The following is a 20,740-nucleotide window of genomic DNA, read 5'->3' on the forward strand; positions in this document are numbered from 1 at the left end:
TATCTAATGAAGCATGCTTCCTTCCTTACTTTTTCCCAACTGAAAACTTGGAGAATTTCGGATACCTCACGTTTGTGGTTATGTAACACCCTAAATGTGTTTTCTTGACCCTGCAGCTCTCTGGTTTGCGAAGGAGCTGCAAAATGCAGAAGCAGAAGAGGGAGAAACAGCCAAGCTGCGTTGTGAGCTATCTGCAGTCATCGAATCTGTGGTGTGGAGTAAAGACAATGTGGTCCTTCATCCCAGTGCCAAGTATGAAATGAGAAAGGAAGGCACTGTCCACGAACTGGTCATTCACAGCTTGGAACCTGTTGATACTGGAGAATATGTCTGCACAGCACGCAACCAGATGACCTCTGCAACACTGAATGTGAAAGGTAGGAGTGGCTTCATAGAAAGGCTCATAACATTCAGATAGGTGAGTACTTATGATTTACCTGCCATGGGTTAGGATAGCTTTTTCAGCCCTATCAGCGTTACAAATCTGTCTTCAAAACTGTCAAGTTAGCCCCCTCCTGTTTTCGCATAATGAGGCTACTGTAGGATTTTACCTTTTCTCCACAATTAGTTTCGTTCTCTGGGGGTACAGTTGGCTGTTCTTAGTAGACTGGAAAATTGTAGTTAGTTGTTTTTAGGGACACCTGATTTTCTTTTTAAGCATCGTTATTGCACTTAAGCGGTCGCTGCTAAGTTAGCTTTTTATCTTCCATTCTATTCATAGGCATCTGTTGCATTCAGTCACCTACATTGGCCTCAATTGCCAAAAAGAGCTATTTTAAAATCTCTTTGTATAGCCTTTAAGGCCTTAATCACCCTGGTCCTCTTTTCTTACAGCAAAAATTCAAATGTTATTTTCTACAGAGAACTTTACGCTCAACTGATGCTAACCTGCTCATTGTATCCAAGTTCCAAAAGATGCGAGATGGAGGATGCACTTTTGTTTTTCAAGTTGCCTGTTTGTGGAACAGTCTGTTCCTTTCTTTACATTCTGCAAAAGATTTTCTTGCTTTCAGTAAAGCTCTGAAAACTTGGGCCCAGATTTAAAAAGGCCTAGTGCATCCTTTCGCCACATTAGGTAATTTTTTAAGACTCTAATGTGGCTCAACGAGGCAAAATTTGCAGCGCCAGATTTACAAAGTGGTGCAATGCATGCATTGCACCACTTTGTAACCCTTTGTGCCACATTATGCCTGCACCAGGCATAATGTATGCAAGGGGGCTTTCCCTCGTTAGGGGGAACACAAAAATGGTGCAGTGCAATCAACAAGATTCCATGCGCCATATTTAGCGGCTATTTTTAACGCCTACACAGAGCAGGCGTTAAAAGGTGGCAAATCATTATTCTCAATGGGCCCCTACGTACCTTGCAGGATTAGCGCCAACATTTTTGGCACTATTCCTGCAATGTACTACAGTAGCATCAAAAATTATGATCTATTGTCCCTAACCTGCGCCATAGTGTGCCGTATGTTTAATACGGCGCACACATGGTGGCGTTAGGGGGGGTCGCTGCTAAGGGGTGCAAGAAAAGTGGCACTGCTTATAATGCAGCACCACTTTTCTTAAATTTGGGCCTTGATTTTACATCTGTTAGCTGGTGGCATTGTGATGACCGCACCTCTGCACACATACTTCCCACAGCCAGTGGCAGGATGCCTTTCTAAGGTTACAGTTGAGCTCTATAAATTAAATGATAATAATAATAATAATAATAATAATAATAATAATAAGTTTCTTCGGCTTACTTCGCTGCACTGCTGTGCAATAAGGCTCTTATTGATGGTCTATAATTTATATAGTACTTCTGATTGTGAAAATCTGCTTAGAAACATTGTCAATAATTCTCATTTTAGAATAACTCTGAATAATGTGCCAACAATGAGAAGAGAGAATTGTTCAAGGAAACCTAAGGTCAAAGGAAGATAAAAAAGGAGGCAAGCAGAATATGTTTGGCAGGGAAATGTGACCACCTTCAAGAATTGAAGTTTATTTCTTCAGTGCCAATGAAACATTTTCAAACCTTGTCATCAATAGGACTTAGATCACAGCATATAACAAAACAAATAATACTAATTAAACAACACCTCACATTTCAAATGAGGATTACCATAGAACCTGAACCTTTTGCATCATTTACAGAACTCCTCTGAGCTCTTTTTAATATTAAATATTATCTCAAAATGTGCACTTTTCTTAACCAATAACTATTAAAGCCTTAAATTATCAACATCATATTATTCTCAAATACCATTTACGTGATAGCTCACTGCAACAGGTGGTTTGACTTAAAGGTGATGGCCTTCCGAAAACACCCGCTGAGCAGAAGCCATATATTGTGTGTTTTTTGTGATGAAATATGTACCCAAGTTTACTATATTTTTATGTATTAACATGGATAAGCTTCATTGTGTAGTCCAAGCTGCATTTAAAGACTGCAAATTGCAGGCTTAACACCGAATAAACCCTCTTTCTCAATCACATAATTGTATGTTCATTAAAAGTATTGGCATTCAGCCTATTTCTTACTATTTCATTTTAGTAACCGTTTTTCTAGAGTATGGTCGTAACCACTGGCGTAGGGCAGTGCTTTGCAAGGACTCGAGTTAGGAAAAAGGGTATCGGGAATTGAAGGACAGAGATATTTCAGTTTTATACAGTATAACAAAGGAAGCCAAGCAGAGAAATGTAGTAGATTAGAAGTAGGGTCTCCCGAAATTATGGATAGGTGACTGAGAAGCTAGATCACACCTCCTCTTTAGTTAAGCTGGTTTGAATTAGAGCATTTATGTGATTTGCTTCATTACATACTTTTATCAATTACATCCTCTTGCTTAGATCACCCAAAATTCCATTTACTTTGGCCTTATTAGCCTACATAAAGCAACAAATCAGTAGACGTATTGATCATCTAATTTTTAATGGATTACTGGAGCCTTATGTATTTTTTAACCTTCGTATTTTCATATTGGCTATTTCTGTAATTCAGTATAAATAAAAATAGTAGCAAAAATTAGGTTGCAATCTCTCTAACGCATACGTGTATATGGAACATGCATAGGTAACAGCATATTTTCAGATGCTTTTCTTAAGCATGAGTGAGACGAATCCCAATATTCTGTCAATAATCAGCATTTCAGCATAATATTTTACCTGCCAAATTGGGTGAAAATCCGTTCATCCAGATTGAAGAATTCTCAAATGAATTATGCCCTTTACCAGTTCTCTCAAAATATGATAAAGTGCACGGCAGTTGGCTGCATTTTGTCTTAGAAAAATTTTGGGCAAATTGACAGAAGATTTATAGGGACATGATTTTCAAAGAGGGTTTGGTCTTCAATTATCAAAGTAAAGGTTTCAGAACAACTACATGAATTACTTAAACAGTATGCGAAACGTACCCAATACCCAGCATTATACCAGTGGCCTTTGCTTGAGTCTTTCTCAGAAATGCTGTATTGTGCTATGTTCAGGTTCTTACCTGTTAACACCATAACTCTTTGATGCTCTATTACATGGCAGCCGTCATCTACTTGATGTTTACAGCATAGTTCTACCTGGTAGGCTGATGGGAAATGCTCTTCATAGAGAACAAAAAGTCACATAGATGGAGTACATACACATGCCTTTCAGGGACATTTAAATTCTTAAACTTATTTTAGTTTTCTTTAAAGTGGCAGAAACTGTGTTCTGAGTTTCATACTAAAGGAGAGAATGCTGTTCAAGTGCCAGTGGAGTTTGAATTCCATTTGAACAGCCTTTGAACTTCAGTTTTCCAAAATTATGCTGAGGCTTTGCTAGAACTGTATGTGTTTAGCAACTATAGTTTGAAATACATCTCTGTGCTGTGACATATGTTGCATCGTTATGATAAGGAATATGGTTACATTTTAGCAGTTTACAGTGAGTAACAAGACTTCTTACTATCTGTTTTACGAATAATAAGAGTATTGTTTATTTTCTGGATCGTCCTTGAATGGTATAGTCTAACATACTGTTCTTATTCTTCCCATGGTGAAATAGAACCAGATATCACTATAGTTACTGGACTGGAGGACGTGTCAGTGTGTGCCTCAGAAGATGCCATTTTCCGGTGTGAAGTGTCCCACGAGGGAGCGCATGACACTGAATGGAGTCTCCAAGATATCCCCCTGCAGAGCAATGAGATGAACGAGATCACTGTAGAAAAAGGCAAAACACACATCCTGAAACTACGGCAAGTCACACAAGATGATTCCGGCTCTGTGGCCTTCAGAGTGGGGCCATATACTTCCACAGCAGATCTAACAGTGAAAGGTGATTACCTGAATAATGTTAACATTTGGTAGTTGCCCAATTGATTATGTACGAAAGCCTTAATTCAACTTCAGCTATTGGCTGCTCAGGTAACCTCTCACACCAAATCTTGCAGTTTTCCCATTGGTATGGGACATGTGGAGTTTCATTACTCACCACATTGCATGCCAAAACATTCTGCAGGGGATTCACTCCACACCCATATTTCACAGAGGGCCCGATTTATTTCATTGCATAGAGGGAATTAGTTGCAACAATGATGGAGTTCCCTCCCTTCCATGGCAAGGGTCCGCCCACCCGATTTTAATGGAGACGGACCATAGTTTGGCAACTGCGGAGAATACTTTGTCTCCGCCACAGTCAAAGTTTTCTGACGGTCTGACGGACTAAGGGCTGTTGCTCCCTAGGCATGAGAGGAAACTCCCATGCCAAGGAGGGCGTTGTTTTTTAATTTTCAAAAAGAAAATTCTGCTTTGGGGCCTGCAAAATGTGTTTCCTATCAATGCTTGAAATGGCTACTGGGTCGACAGACTTTTCATAATTTGGCTGGCAGGTACTCTGCAGGATGACAAAGTAATTTAAAAGTTTTAAATATGCATGTAGTCCATGAATGTATGGGGAGAGTGTAATTTTGCACTAGTGTCATCTTCCATGTAGTAAATACATGAACAACACACATAATATATGAGCAACATGACACGTGTCATAACCTAAATGTTTCGATTATGTAAACTAAAGAAACCCCGCAAAATAATTTGAACTCATTGAAATTAAATTGTAGTAGCGGTTTTCTTACATTAGTTAGTATAATTCGCTCTATTTAGACCAGCAGCATTAATAGTAATTGTGCTTTTTTGACAGGCTTAAGACAGGGCAAACTTCAGTCTAACAGACTACAGTACCACAAGAGCGTGAATCATACAATGCCTCTTGGCCGATCCAACAAATAAGGTTTAGGAGATTAGCTCTTCTTTCGTGGTCCTCTTTTCTAAAACCAGCATGACCCATCACCAGCCTCACCTGTCCACATGCTGTTCATTAAACATCCTTATTTTCATCAAAAATTCCTTCCATCGAATATATAGTTGCAAGTCGCAGATATGTCTTCAGGAGACGTCTGTGTGACATAATCTGAGTTAGTGGAAAATTAAATTGGATGAGAAATTGCCAAGAATATTGAGCTTATTAAAAAAAAGTTCAACAGTGGACTACTTTAAAAGGTATCAAATAATGTAGTAAATCTCTATGAATCTGCCACTGAAATGCATCTTTGTTTTTTTGCTAGTTGAAACGTGTGTGGTGTTAATTGTTTTATTTACTGAAACAATGGCCTATGTTTTAATATAAAAAATCTACTTGATAACTTGATTCACACTAAACTATTACATCAGAATTTTATGTTATCATTCCAGCACCACTTCCTGTTTTCACCAAAGAGCTGCAGAACATGGAACTTGATGAAGAGACCACAGCTCTCCTACAGTGTGAGCTTTCCCTTCCAGGATTCCCAGTGGTGTGGAAGAAGGACTCGTTGCCAATCTCTCCAAGTTTGAAGTATGAAATTGTTCATGTTGGGGTAGTCCACACTTTGCAGATTCATAATCTAAAGGTAGATGACTCTGGAGAATACACCTGCGACAATGGTCATCAGCAAACCAGAGCAGTGTTAACTGTCACTGGTAAGTCATGTAGTTTCTTGCATGCATGCAGAAAACTCCCTGATTGTTAGGCTGCCAGACTGCATATTTTACTGCTTGAGTTAGACTTCTATGTCTTTTTAAGGTAATCTTTAATGGTTGCTCTCTCTTCTTAAATTCAAACTAATTTGAATACTCATTCAATAATAGACAGTTAATCTGATCTATTAAATACACTTTAGAATCCCATCAACAGTTTGTTGACAGTGAGCTGCAGTTCTTTTTTACAGCAGACAAATCAGTACTTTCGGTTTTAGAGAATTAGAGACATTTTGCTAGAGATATACTTTCAATTTCTTCTTATGGTGGAAAATGTTATACATTGTCAAGTCTTCCATTCTATCACACCTTCCGCCAGAATGCATCACTCATATCAGGATCATAGAGGTCTAGGGTTAGAAGGACATAGAATACCCACAAATTTGCAAATCTTTGGGGTCCATCTCCATTGCATGGACAAATCACCTAATGCTACTCTGAGAACTCCCATGTCACTTAGGACTGCTTAAAACTATTTTTTTGCGAGAACGTCTACTGTTGTGACACTTCAGCTTGCAAATATTCTCCAAAACTGGCTTTGTGAACCACCATTGGATTTTGTGTGCAGTTTACTGATTGTGTCTTTGTGTAAGTGTTACATTTTGATGAAATTATTTTATTGTTCTTCATTAAAAGGACTGTGTGTGTGTGCCCTTCCTGGACACAAGCTTGTGTTAAGAAGGTTTTCCCGAGGTCTGCTTAGAAGAGATTCACCTCTTCAACTACTTTACCCATGAATAAAGTGATGCCAAATTAGTGTGTCATAATAATAGTGAAACATTGTTCTAGATAAAAGGCAGCTTTCATTCTTCCCTTGCCTCAGGAGGCATAGACTTCTATTGTGAGTCATAAATCACCATAGTCCCGATATTCATAAGCCCCAATGAAACGTGGTGGATCTTCAAGCAAACCAGCTCACACTCCAAGACTGTTCATCATTTTAAGGTACCGGGCATAACAGAGATTGATCATACTTGTTAGACCTAGCATCCTTGGCGTGGTTTTCCCCTAACGTTTTTGCCTTCAGACCTCTTGTTTTTGCTGACTTTGTTTTTGCTGGCCCTAGGATTCTGCTCACTTTACCACTGGAAGCCAGTGCTTAATTGCTTGTGCTCTGTCCTTAAACCATGTTAGACTGGCTAATATTCAATTGGCATATTTAATTTACTCTTAAACCCCTAGTAAAGTGCCACTATATGTGCCCAGGGCCTGTAAATTAAATAGTACTAATGGACCTGCAGCCCTAATTGTGCCACCCACTAATTAGCACTTTCGAAATGTCTCAGGCATGCCATTGGAGCCCGTGTGTGCCGTTTTAAACAGCCATGTGAACCTGGCAAAGTAACCCTTTTACAGGGCCCAAACTTTCCTTTCCCATACACATAAGTCACCGCCGAAGATAGACCCTGGACAGTGCAGAGGGCAGGGTGCAATGTATTTTAAAATTAGGACATGTACTTCTAAGTTTTACATGTCCAGGTAGTGAAAATCTCTCAAATTAGTTTTTCACTATTGCAAGGCCTACCCACAGGATAACATTGGAGTTAATATATTTTATAAGTGCAATTTCCAAATGGGAACAGGTAACTCCTTCTTGTTTACAGTAATGTCTCTGGAATCACATTTTGAAATCTTAACTTATAGTGGAGTTGGTTTTTAAATTTCATACAATTCTGAAATTGTCACTTTAGAAAGTTGGCATTTCCTTGCCTTTACCATTTGGTGTCTGCAGACTGTCTCTGAGTCACATGACTGGATGTGGGTGACAGTTGAGCTTTGTGTATTCCTCCTAGGCAGCCACACACAATGGGGAACTTAAGTGTGACTGGATGGGCCATCACTGGCAAAATGGGATGGAATGGGAGGGAAGAGATGGGCCCAGACCTACTTACACCTTAATAGGCTGTGTCCTGTCTCCACACAAAGGGCTGCATAACCCTTGACGATAGTCTGGAGCTAGGACCCGGAAGGCAGGGCACCTGTGCACTTCAAAGGCATGCCGCAGAGGTCTTCAAACTGGGGGGCCTCAATTGATCCCAGGGGGGTGCCAGGCTCTGGCTTAAAGATGTATTATGCAGATATCAGTGCTTTGTTTTAACTAGAAAACAATTTATTACATTTTTTAAATGTCAACAGAACTTAACTGCGATGTTTAAATAAGTTGAGACACATTTAAATATTGGCAATTTAGTAGAATAATTGTTAAAAAAATTCTGAGGGGGGGCCCGATGACTTTTTTATCCTCCTGGGTGAGTGACGCGGCATGAAAAAGTTTGAAAACCACTGCTCTAGAAGCTTCTCCCCACTTCAAAGGTACAGCTAGGTATAGACATTGGACCACCTCGGACACTACTCTGAAAGACTGCTGCTCTGGTGTGCTGGCCTGCTGCCCTTCTTGCCTTGGTGAGAAGGGCAGGACCTGCATCTATTGAACCCAGAAACCAGAATTACTCCAAGGGCTAGTTGGCTGGCCTCCTGATCTGAAGCCTCGGGGACACAACAGGCTTCCAACAACCTTGTACCCACACCTGGTGCCATCCCAGTCGTGGGCCCATGGAAGTGGGCCTAAGGTGCTTAGCCAGCCTGTGGATCCAGCAGAACCAGTGCATTTTGTCTGCTGCACAGCGCAAACCCAACCAGAACCAATGCATTGCCACTGCTGCAGGAATTGGACCCATCATAAAAACCGCCATCGCAACCTCGCTGCATCTTGGAATCAATGCATTGCTTTGTCTGCAAGGTGCATCCTCGGCACAGGTCCTCGCATCCCTCATTGATGGCAGCCTCAACAGGAACCCAAAATTCTGATTCACAGCCTCGCAAGCTCCTCAGAGCTGATGCATGACCTTGACAGAGTGCTGCGTCCACGACACCAGACATCACATCGCAAACTCGTCGATGGGGTCCTCAATGACGACACAGGCCATTGCATTGCAGCCTTGCTGCATCTCCAAACTGACGCATCGCTTCAACTGCATGATGCATCTTCGATGAGGATCCTTGAAAAGATCAGCAAACCAGGATTAAGATACTGTGCTCAGTGGGCCTAACTGGGTCCTGGTAGCTGGCATGCACCTCATCACTGTCAACCTGAACTTGTGACTTTGTCCTGATCTGGCATGACCAGATATCCACAGTTGGTGCTTTGTGCTTTTAGGCACTATTTTCGCTAAAATCTTCAAAATTGTTAAAATATTACTAAACTTATTAAAATAAGTTATATTTTTCTAACTTGATTTGGAATCCTTTTTGTGTGGTGTTTTCACTTTATTGCTGTTCAAAGTGTTGCACAAATACTTTACATGGTGCCTCATGGTGCAGACCCATATCCACAAGGCCACACAAAGCCACTTTGAGTGGCTTTTCATGGCCTTGTAGATATGGTGCAAGGCAACAGAGCGCAAGTTGCTGCAGTGCCTTACACTGCATCAGGGAGGCGTTTCATAAGCCCAGGGGTTTTGAAACACTCTCAGATTTACAAGAATCTGTAAACCTGGGAATATGTCAAAACTACGCCTCACCAGGACAGGAGCAACAAGGAGAAATATCTGTATTTCTCCTCATTGTTTCCTCTTTGTGTGGGTTCTGCATACTGCAGCATACATAGCAAGAGGAAAATGCCTCCTAGGATTGTTTTTGTACAGGAAGGTGTCCCTTCCGTTCTGCACACTATCCATAAAATCCATGACAATATCATTTCACGGTTCCCAAGCTATGTCCCACTGGGCCTACGAAATCCACTGACTTATCCCTTTGGATCCCCGACGGGGAGGGCTACCATACTGGCGATAGGAGCTGCTAAACACCTGTTACTGGTCCGTTGGGATTCAGGGGCCATCCCCACATACACAGAGTGGCTCCATAAAGTGTAGGACATTTCGGGAATTAAAAAGATCACGGCAACGGCGGCAGGAGCGCTGCTGCTGTTCGCTAAGACCTATGGCCCAGTATTGACTACCTCTCCGGCAAATTTAGAGAGCTGACATGCCCTCATTATTTGCGCATATTACATTTGCCTTCCCTTGATGCCACCTCGACAAGACACTCCTCCCGTTAGAACCTCACACTAGTCCTTGCTAACTCTCCTTGGCCCTGTTGGAATATTAAGTGTTTTTCTGTTGTTTAGTCTTTTATTTTTTCCTTGTTGCTTTCCCTCCCCTGTTATAATAATAATGACCACCGGCCAATGGATGTAAGTGGTTTTGTTCTAAGTGTTTCATGCACTAAAATCAATAAAAAGATCTTAATCCTAAAGACACAATCTTGTTGGATGAATTTACAATTGTGTACAGAGTTTTGTCACATGAAAAACTATGTACAGGCTCGTCAAATCAGTGAAATAAATATCAGCATTTCCTGCTACTTTTGCACTAATGAACATGCATTATACAGACATTACTTTTACTTTTTTGTATTCTGTGCAGCTTTGCCAGCTCTCTTTGTAAGAAAACTGCAGAATCAAGGCATGGAAGCAGGATCTTTGGTCACCTTGCGTGCAGAGCTCAGTAAATTCGATGTCCCTGTGCAGTGGAGGAAGGGGCCTAACAGAATTTATCCAAGCGATAAGTATGAAATGAGGCAGGAGGGGACAGATGTTGAGCTGGTTATTCATGATGCACAGCCAGAAGACTCAGGTGAATATACATGTGACTCCGGTGAGGACCAAACTTCTGCATCCGTACAAGTCATGGGTGAGTGCAACATATTTGTGTTTCTGTTGTTTATATTGTTAATAATCCCTAAATTATACTAAGACTTTGTTTGCATTTTTTATTCTTTGAATGTTATTGGTATGATTTGTTGGCTGCCCGCTTACTGAAAAACAACAAATATACCATGCCCATAAATGGCTCTATGTACCAGGCAATGGCACTCATGGTTTTGTTAGTGGATTATTTAAGTTACTATATTGTAATTGCTGTGCACACCAACTCTAAAAATATTTTCTGACGGATAAATCTATCTGCAAATTCTCTCATCTTGAATCTCCTCTAGCCACCAAACTGGATCCAGAAAGGTTGAACAAGTGGTACCATGTCTCCAACTTGAAAATGGAATTCTCCCCAGACATGAAGTCACTGAGGCTTATATTTCACCACCTTGGCCTGGCAATGAAGATCTGTAGTTGCACTTATTGGGACATTGAAATTTAAATTGCAGTGAATTTACAGTATACCTTCCCTAAAGATTGCAGGGTTCAAACTGTGCCACTCTAGCCAGATACAGTTGTCATTCTCTGACCCCATGACACCTGTTTCTGGGGGTTGAGGCCTTAACACCAATCTAGGTCTAGGTCAAGCAAAAAGTGTAGGGACATGTATGCTCCATCAAGGAGGGGAAGCAGAAGGTATTCATGTTGGCGATCTGCAAAAAAAACTGGGCCAGCCACTGCTTTAGGCCCTGCTCCAGATATCATTCCATTTACCTTTTAAAACGTAAGCCTTCGAATAGACCACGTCCAATGACAAGTGATCGTGTAAAAAGTACAAGAAGCACCACAAGAGAGATTTTTCTGCTGCTCAACTGTGAAAAAGTGGTCTTTCAGTCAGTGATGTGGTTCCCCAATTCCTGCCTCAAAATCGTTCTCAGAGGCTGTGTTGGTGGAGATGCATCCGATGGTGCTTCCTGCTCCAGCTGAAGTATGCAAAAAAGGAATGGATGGAATGTTTAAATTAATCTCAGCCACTGATTACTACTCAGGCCGCATCCTAGTCATTTGTTACTTTGCACACTGTGGCACTTTAGTTTGGACCCAGGCATATGCAAATCAGTTTTTGCCCTGCCTCAGTTGGAACAATCCAGGCTGAACTTCCTGGTCAGGACTTCCCTGTACTGGAACACAAATAACATAGGAGTGCTGCAGTATCAAATCTAGGACCAGAGCACCCTTACTTCTTTACTGAATTAATCTGGCACCTTGCGCCGATCCTGCTCAGATTGTGGCTTTTACAGAGGCTATGTTAGCCAGCTTCCTTTCTGTTCTGGATCCTTTTGTTGCGCCTTTGGATAACAAGGAGTCATTGAAGCCGCTGACCAGGCTTCAGCCAGCAGGCCCATTCACAGTGCCATTTGACCTGGTTCTGCTCTCTTCTAATGCCATTCTGATACTGGTAGCATCTTACCTACCACCAAAGTTCCAGCCAATTGCTCCTCCATCACTGCCAGTTCTAGATATACCCTTGCTGCCTTCAATGCTGACTTTGAATTGGTTACAGAAAGTGATTATTTTCAAAGGCAAAACCATTTTATCAGATCTTGGCATAATGCTCAGCAATTGGTTGAGGAAGAACTCCCCTGTAGACTTTTGCTTTGTGCTAAATATTTTGGTTAGGTTAGAAGCTATTCAGTTCACATTCTGACCACATCCAGAGAACAAACATGGCATAACAGGTTGATAGGAGTTAGGCTGGCAATCTTATCCCTCCTATTGGCACTGATGCAGGTGACTGTTTTGCCCTGTATGAGGGTGGCCTGGATACTTCCCCAGAGCTGGATCTAGAGTGATCTTCAGGTCCTCATACTGAGGAGGTGACATAATTTATGGTCATCTTGCACAAGGCCCCTGAAGTTCTGGTATTGCCTTAACAGTGGAGGAACATAAGGTGAAGTTTTTCATGGAATTCTTGCAGCCAGACTCTTTTTCCATGAAGCCTTTGCTTCCATTTAGAAAAGCATTGACGTGCCCCATTGTGGGCACATGGGGCAAACCAACTTCTGATGGGAATTGCCAAACTGACCATCACCACCATCATGCACCAGATAACACAAAGTTCTTGAAGCATCACCTATCCTCAGAGAGTCTTGTAGAGGCTTCTTCCTTCTCTAACCAGAACCCTGCCACTTTCCTTCCACTCCCCTTGAAAAAGAGTCACTACAGGTTAAAGCTGTGTTGATCCACTACTGCTAAATGTCTCTTGGTCCAATACTTCCATGCCCAGTGGGAGGTGGCACAATTGGTGGCTCGTGATCTTTTCCATCACCTCCGAGACCATTTTGCAGAAGTGATACACGGTGGGCAATAGGCAACTAAACAAATCCCGCACTGTGTCTGGATAGGATGCACTCAGTGGCATAGTCCTGGATATGGTAGACTCAGTGGGGTTGTCCATGGGCTTCTCAGTTGCGATCCGCTGTCATGCCAGTTCTTGGGTTATGCTCATGCATATCTTAAGGACTTGTCCTTTGATGGAGCTCACCTGTTTGGTTGATTCAGTCGTCAGTGCTTCAAACAGGTTCAGGTCATGATATGCTGCTTAGGACTGGCTTTTCCTGCACGTCAGTTTCATCAATAATACTAAAAGTTCAGGGAATATTCTCAGGCCTATCTTGTCAGCCGTGCCAGCCCTCACGACTCAAATATTTGTTTGAGCTACTTGGGGCATGGCACCTCTCCTGCCCCTTCCACCAAGCCACTTTAATTGCTCTCAAGAGTGCAAATATGGCCTTTGATGGAGGCAGGTATCATTTTGCTTCGCTCTTCTCTTTTAGGACTTGCCTCCTCGCAGTCTCCTGGTTCCTTCTGTAATCTCACCAGACCATGCCTACATTCTTCAGTAGGAGGTTCTTGCTCTGTTGATCATGGGAGCCATAGATTTGGTTCTGAAGAACAAGATAGGGTAAGAAAGTTAGAAGTTTCTGTCTTATTGTGGGCCTTTGCACCTTTTCTTCACAAGGACAAAATCTTGATGCTTTCCCTTGTGCAGGTTCTTGTGTCTCTAAAGCTGAAAAGACTATGGTGTCTATCGACCTGCAGGAAGCGTATTCTCATACACCCATCAGGCATTTGCACAAGAGGTACATGTGGGGTGTAGTGGGCTGGAGCCACTTTTAATTTGAAGACCTTCTGTTCAGGCCTAAATTTGTCCCTCGCGTCTTTATGAAGGTCATGGTGGTGGTTGCAGGTCAGGGATTTTTGTACTGTTGTAGCTTGACAATTGGCTGTGGAAGGCATGCTTGCTACAGCTGATGTCTGTCCATCTTCCCACCAGGCCATCCTTGCTATTCGACTTGGAATTCTCCATCAATGTCCCCAAGTGTTACATCCAGCCCACTGAGCATCTCCTGTTTCTGAAAGGAGCTCTTCTTCTGGCCCTAACAGCCTTGTGCCTCTCACTGCTGTTTGCCACTGGTTCCAGATGTTTAGTGGCACATGTGGGGATTCAGTGGTACCTCAGTTGTCAGTGGGCTCATGTACAACATTCAGATCTCCTCATAGGTGGTGCTGGATGATAATGGAACAACTCAGTTGTAGGAAACCCTTTTGCCCTCTGCCAGCAATAACCATAGTGATAACCAATGTCTCCTCCTCCATCTGGGGTGGTCAAATTGATTGATGTATGGGATTAGGGTTTCATACAGAGCGCCGGTCTTACCTTCTAGATCTTTGGGCAATCTGCCTTGCCATCAAGGTGTTCTTGTTTTCAGATTGGTCCTTTCAGAAACTGAAGGTCTACACAACCGATGCATTATAACACATTATAAAAACAATCATGGTGGCATTGACTTGTGCCCTGAAGCTGTTGGGCAAAGTCTGATAATGCCTACCTGGTTGTACATCATCTGATGGGACACCGGAATGTCCAAGCAGACAGTTTCATTCAGCATCTTCTTGCCGATCACAAGTGGCATCTTCATCTGGAGGTGGGACACCCTTCCAGTGTAACTGTTTGCAACCCACCAGAACATGCACTGCCTCTATTCTGTGCTTTTCAGTTTCTGCTGAGAGGAGCTGTGGAAGATGCGCTGTGTCTGAGTGAGACTTCCAGCTTCCCTGAGCATGTCAACCCGTCCCTTTGATCCTCGGGTTTTGAACATTGTGCACTGGTAATCTTAATTGCATTTGACTCGCAGCAGAGGGTGTGGTTCTATTGATCTGCTTTGCCGGGTATTTTCTCAGATATGATGCACTATGTGCTTTCTGCCCCAACAATGCTATGCTGTGGCACTGTTAGGGGTAATTTGTCTGCCCTTTGAGCCGTTCTTTGCTTGCTGCATCAGCCATGGTTGTTCAAGTCTTCTATTGATCTGCATTTTTAAAGGGGTTGAAATATTTGTTAAACTCTTCATATTTATCAGGCCACAGTGGGCCCTTAAATTAGTGCTCACTTTTCTGTTAGTATCACTTTTCAAGCCCATCTTTAGTTCTTTGAGGCTGTTCACTCTAACTACTGTTTTTCTTATCACCATTCCCTGGACATGGTATGTTAACAAGCTGCAGGCTTTTTCTGTCTGTCCCCCTCTCACCTTGTTTTCCAATCAAGCTGGCTCTGTGGAGTAAGGCTTACTTTCTAAAGTGGTTAGTTAGTTTCTTGGAAGCCAATCCGTCACCCTGCCAACATTCTATCCATCTTATCATCCCACCATGTTGGAGGACAGACTGCACTTTCTAGACCTTCTTAGGGCCTTAAGTAGTTCCTTCAACAGTATCCATAGTTTCCTGGCCGATAACCAACCTCTGTTTAGCTACACAGGCTCCAAGAAGGGCAAGGCAGAAGCAGAGAATTTTCCTCTGGATTGTCATATGCATCAAGATCTGCTATGCCTTTGACAACATCATGGCTCATTCCAGAAAGTCAAAGGATGTTTCCTCAGTGTTGTATTGGGTAGGCCCGTTTTGGGCATTTGCTGAGATGCAGTATGAGCTTTTGTTGACATCTTCAGTAGGTATTAATAAGCTTACATAAAAGTCTGCAGGGATGGCTGTTTTGCCAGATCCTTTTTATAGGGCTTCATCCTTTGACCATTTCCTCAGACCCACCACCTTGGTGACACTGCTTGCCCTTTGATTAAAGATGAGGAATCTGCAGATTAAAATGTCCATCAGAACAACAATTCAGTTACCTTTGTGTGTGTGTGTGTGTATATATATATATATATATATATATATATATATACACATATGTGTGTGTGTGTATATAAAACCTCCTGGCCTGTAGGTAGTTAGTTAGGACCTAGCTCCTGTAGAAAAATCTTTTTTTGACTTGGCTATATCTTTGGCACTGTAAAGAAATGGCTCCCTGTTGCAGTTACCCCCCACTTTTTGCCTGATACTGATGCTGACTTGACTGAGAAGTGTGCTGGGACCCTGCTAATCAGGCCCCAGCACCAGTGTTCTTTCACCTAAAATGTACCATTGATTCCACAATTGGCACATCCTGGCACCCAGATAAGTCCCTTGTAACTGGTACCTCTGGTACCAAGGGCCCTGATGCCAGGGAAGGTCTCTAAGGGCTGCAGCATGTATTATGCCACCCTAGAGACCCCTCACCCAGCACAGACACACTGCTTACCAGCTTGTGTGTGCTAGTGAGAACAAAATGAGTAAGTCGACATGGCACTCCCCTCAGGGTGCCATGTCAGCCTCTCACTGCCTATGCAGTATAGGTAAGACACCCCTCTAGCAGGCCTTACAGCCCTAAGGCAGGGTGCCCTATACCATAGGTGAGGGTACCAGTGCATAAGCACTGTGCCCCTACAGTGTCTAAGCAAAACCTTAGACATTGTAAGTGCAGGGTAGCCATAAGAGTATATGGTCTGGGAGTCTGTCAAACACGAACTCCACAGCACCATAATGGCTACACTGAAAACTGGGAAGTTTGGTATCAAACTTCTCAGCACAATAAATGCACACTGATGCCAGTGTACATTTTATTGCAAAATACACCCCAGAGGGCACCTTAGAGGTGCCCCCTGAAACTTAACCAACTGTCTGTGTAGGCTGACTAGTTCCAGCAGCCTGCCACACTAGAGACATGTTGCTGGCCCCATGGGGAGAGTGCCTTTGTCACTCTGAGGCCAGTAACAAAGCCTGCACTGGGTGGAGATGCTAACACCTCCCCCAGGCAGGAGCTGTAACACCTGGCGGTGAGCCTCAAAGGCTCACCCCTTTGTCACAGCCCAGCAGGGCACTCCAGCTTAGTGGAGTTGCCCGCCCCCTCCGGCCACGGCCCCCACTTTTGGCGGCAAGGCTGGAGGGAACAAAGAAAGCAACAAGGAGGAGTCACTGGCCAGTCAGGACAGCCCCTAAGGTGTCCTGAGCTGAGGTGACTCTAACTTTTAGAAATCCTCCATCTTGCAGATGGAGGATTCCCCCAATAGGGTTAGGATTGTGACCCCCTCCCCTTGGGAGGAGGCACAAAGAGGGTGTACCCACCCTCAGGGCTAGTAGCCATTGGCTACTAACCCCCCAGACCTAAACACGCCCTTAAATTTAGTATTTAAGGGCTACCCTGAACCCTAGAAAATTAGATTCCTGCAACAACAAGAAGAAGGACTGCCTAGCTGAAAACCCCTGCAGAGGAAGACCAGAAGACAACAACTGCCTTGGCTCCAGAAACTCACCGGCCTGTCTCCTGCCTTCCAAAGAACTCTGCTCCAGCGACGCCTTCCAAAGGGACCAGCGACCTCTGAATCCTCTGAGGACTGCCCTGCTTTGACGACGACAAGAAACTCCCGAGGACAGCGGACCTGCTCCAAAAAGACTGCAACTTTATCCAAAGGAGCAGCTTTAAAGAACCCTGCAATCTCCCCGCAAGAAGCGTGAGACTTGCAACACTGCACCCGGCGACCCCGACTCGGCTGGTGGAGAACCAACACCTCAGGGAGGACCCCCAGACTACTCTACGACTGTGAGTACCAAAACCTGTCCCCCCTGAGCCCCCACAGCGCCGCCTGCAGAGGGAATCCCGAGGCTTCCCCTGACCGCGACTCTCTGAAACCTAAGTCCCGACGCCTGGAAAAGACCCTGCACCCGCAGCCCCCAGGACCTGAAGGACCGGACTTTCACTGCAGACGTGACCCCCAGGAGTCCCTCTCCCTTGCCCAAGTGGAGGTTTCCCCGAGGAAGCCCCCCCTTGCCTGCCTGCAGCGCTGAAGAGATCCCTTGATCTCTCATTGACTTCCATTGCGAACCCGACGCTTGTTCTAACACTGCACCCGGCCGCCCCCGCGCCGCTGAGGGTGAAATTTCTGTGTGGGCTTGTGTCCCCCCCGGTGCCCTACAAAACCCCCCTGGTCTGCCCTCCGAAGACGCGGGTACTTACCTGCTGGCAGACTGGAACCGGGGCACCCCCTTCTCTCCATTGAAGCCTATGCGTTTTGGGCACCACTTTGAACTCTGCACCTGACCGGCCCTGAGCTGCTGGTGTGGTAACTTTGGGGTTGCTCTGAACCCCCAATGGTGGGCTACCTTGGACCAAGAACTGAACCCTGTAAGTGTCGTACTTACCTGGTAAAGCTAACAAAAACTTACCTCCCCCAGGAACTGTGAAAATTGTACTGTGTCCACTTTTGAAATAGCTATTTGTGAATAACTTGAAAAGTATACATGCAATTGAAATGATTCAAAGTTCCTAATGTACTTACCTGCAATACCTTTCAAACAAGATATTACATGTTAAATTTGAACCTGTGGTTCTTAAAATAAACTAAGAAAATATATTTTTCTATACAAAACCTATTGGCTGGATTTGTCTCTGAGTGTGTGTACCTCATTTATTGTCTATGTGTATGTACAACAAATGCTTAACACTACTCCTTGGATAAGCCTACTGCTCGACCACACTACCACAAAATAGAGCATTAGTATTGTCTCTTTTTACCACTATTTTACCTCTAAGGGGAACCCTTGGACTCTGTGCATGCTATTCCTTACTTTGAAATAGCACATACAGAGCCAACTTCCTACATTGGTGGATCAGCGGTGGGGTACAAGACTTTGCATTTGCTGGACTACTCAGCCAATACCTGATCACACGACAAATTCCAAAATTGTCATTAGAAATTGATTTTTGCAATTTGAAAAGTTTTCTAAATTCTTAAAAGTCCTGCTAGGGCCTTGTGTTAGTCCCTGTTAGCATTTTCTTTTAGAGTTTAAAAGTTTGGTAAAAGTTTGAATTAGATTCTAGAACTAGTTTTAGTTTCTTAAAAAGTTTTCCAACTTTTAGAAGCATAATGTCTAATACAGATGTGAATGTGGTGGAACTCGACAACACACCTTACCTCCATCTACAGATGAGAGAGCTAAGGTCACTCTGTAAACTAAAGAAAATAGCAATGGGCTCCAGACCTTCCAAACTACAGCTCCAGGAGCTGTTGGCAGAGTTTGAAAGAGCCAACCCCTCTGAGGATGGCAACACAGAGGATGATGATAGTGACTTGGAGGGTGATTCCCCCCCACCAGTCCTATCTAGGGAGAACAGGGCTTCTCAAGCCCTGACTCCACAAATAGTCAGAGATGCTGGCTCCCTCACAGGAGGGACCAACAACTCTGAAATCACTGAGGATAACTCCAGTGAAGAGGACATCCAGTTAGCCAGGATGGCCAAAAGAGTGGCTTTGGAAAGACAGATCCTAGCCATAGAAAGGGAAAGACAAGAGATGGGCCTAGGACCCATCAATGGTGGCAGCAACATAAATAGGGTCAGAGATTCTCCTGACATGTTGAAAATCCCCAAAGGGATTGTAACTAAATATGAAGATGGTGATGACATCACCAAATGGTTCACAGCTTTTGAGAGGGCTTGTGAAACCAGAAAAGTGAACAAATCTCACTGGGGTGCTCTCCTTTGGGAAATGTTCACAGGAAAGTGTAGGGATAGACTCCTCACACTCTCTAAAAAAGATGCAGAATCTTATGACCTCATGAAGGGTACCCTGATTGAGGGCTTTGGATTCTCCACTGAGGAGTATAGAATTAGATTCAGGGGGGCTCAAAAATCCTCGAGCCAGACCTGGGTTGATTATGTTGACTACTCAGTGAAAACACTGGATGGTTGGGTAACTGGAAATGAAGTGTATGACTATGTTGGGCTTTATAATTTGTTTATGAAAGAACACATTTTAAGTAACTGCTTCAATGAAAAGTTGCATCAGTATCTGGTAGACCTAGGTCCAATTTCTCCCCAAGAATTGGGAAAGAAGGCAGACCACTGGGTCAAGACTAGGGTAACCAAATCTTCCACTGGGGGTGACCAAAAGAAAGGGGTTACAAAGCCTCCCCAGGAGAAAGTGGGTGACACTAGAAACAAAGAAAAAGAGTCCCGTGTAGGCCCCCAAAAACCAGACCAGGTGGGTGGGCCCAGAGACACAACCCAAAACAAAGGTGGGTACCAGGGTAAGAGCTGGGATGCCACTAAGGCATGGTGCCATAACTGTAAACAGACAGGGCACCACACCAAGGACACTTCTTGTCCCAAAAACAAACCCCCTAGCAAAATTCCAGGGGTGACCAGTGTAGCCATGGGGGATGCCTCCTCAGAGGAGGAGGTCTTCATAGCCTTCAACTGGAAAAAGGGCCCAACAGGTGAGTTGGAGATTCCAGAGGGAAGTAGACACTTCCACCACCTACTGGTGAATGGAATCCCAGCCACTGCCCTGAGAGACACTTGTGCCAGTCACACTATTGTGCATGACAGGCTGGTGTTCTCAAACCAGTACATCCCAGGTGAGACTGCCAGAGAAAGAGTTAGCCCAGACAGGGTCACTTGTAGGCCAGTGGCTTTTGTGCCCATAGAAGTGGGTGGGACTTTTAGCTGGAGAAGGGTGGTAGTCAGTACAGACCTCCCCCTTGATTGTCTCCTTGGAAATGACTACCCAGAGGTTAGTCAGAGCCCAAGAGAGGAACTGGTCCAGTGCCAGTCCTCTCCCAAGGATTCTGGAGAGCCTACCTCTGCAGTAAATGCAAGTAGGCCCCAGAAGAAAAAGAAAAGGAA

The 20,740-nt window shown here is 43.7% G+C and overlaps 1 protein-coding gene across 2 annotated transcripts in view; it reads left to right on the top strand.

The window, feature by feature from the left end:
- The window catches only part of OBSCN (obscurin, cytoskeletal calmodulin and titin-interacting RhoGEF), a 1,961,032-nt gene that overhangs the window by 628,767 nt on the left and 1,311,525 nt on the right, over positions 1–20,740 (top strand). For both annotated transcript variants that reach the window (XM_069211034.1, XM_069211033.1), the window contains 4 exons: positions 117–377; positions 4,021–4,293; positions 5,706–5,972; positions 10,454–10,720. In XM_069211034.1, coding sequence (XP_069067135.1) covers positions 117–377; positions 4,021–4,293; positions 5,706–5,972; positions 10,454–10,720 — 1,068 coding nt within the window. The remainder of the gene's footprint in view (positions 1–116; positions 378–4,020; positions 4,294–5,705; positions 5,973–10,453; positions 10,721–20,740) is intronic.

This window comes from Pleurodeles waltl, chromosome 10 (assembly GCF_031143425.1).
Source record: "Pleurodeles waltl isolate 20211129_DDA chromosome 10, aPleWal1.hap1.20221129, whole genome shotgun sequence".
Taxonomy (NCBI): Eukaryota; Metazoa; Chordata; class Amphibia; order Caudata; family Salamandridae; genus Pleurodeles; species Pleurodeles waltl.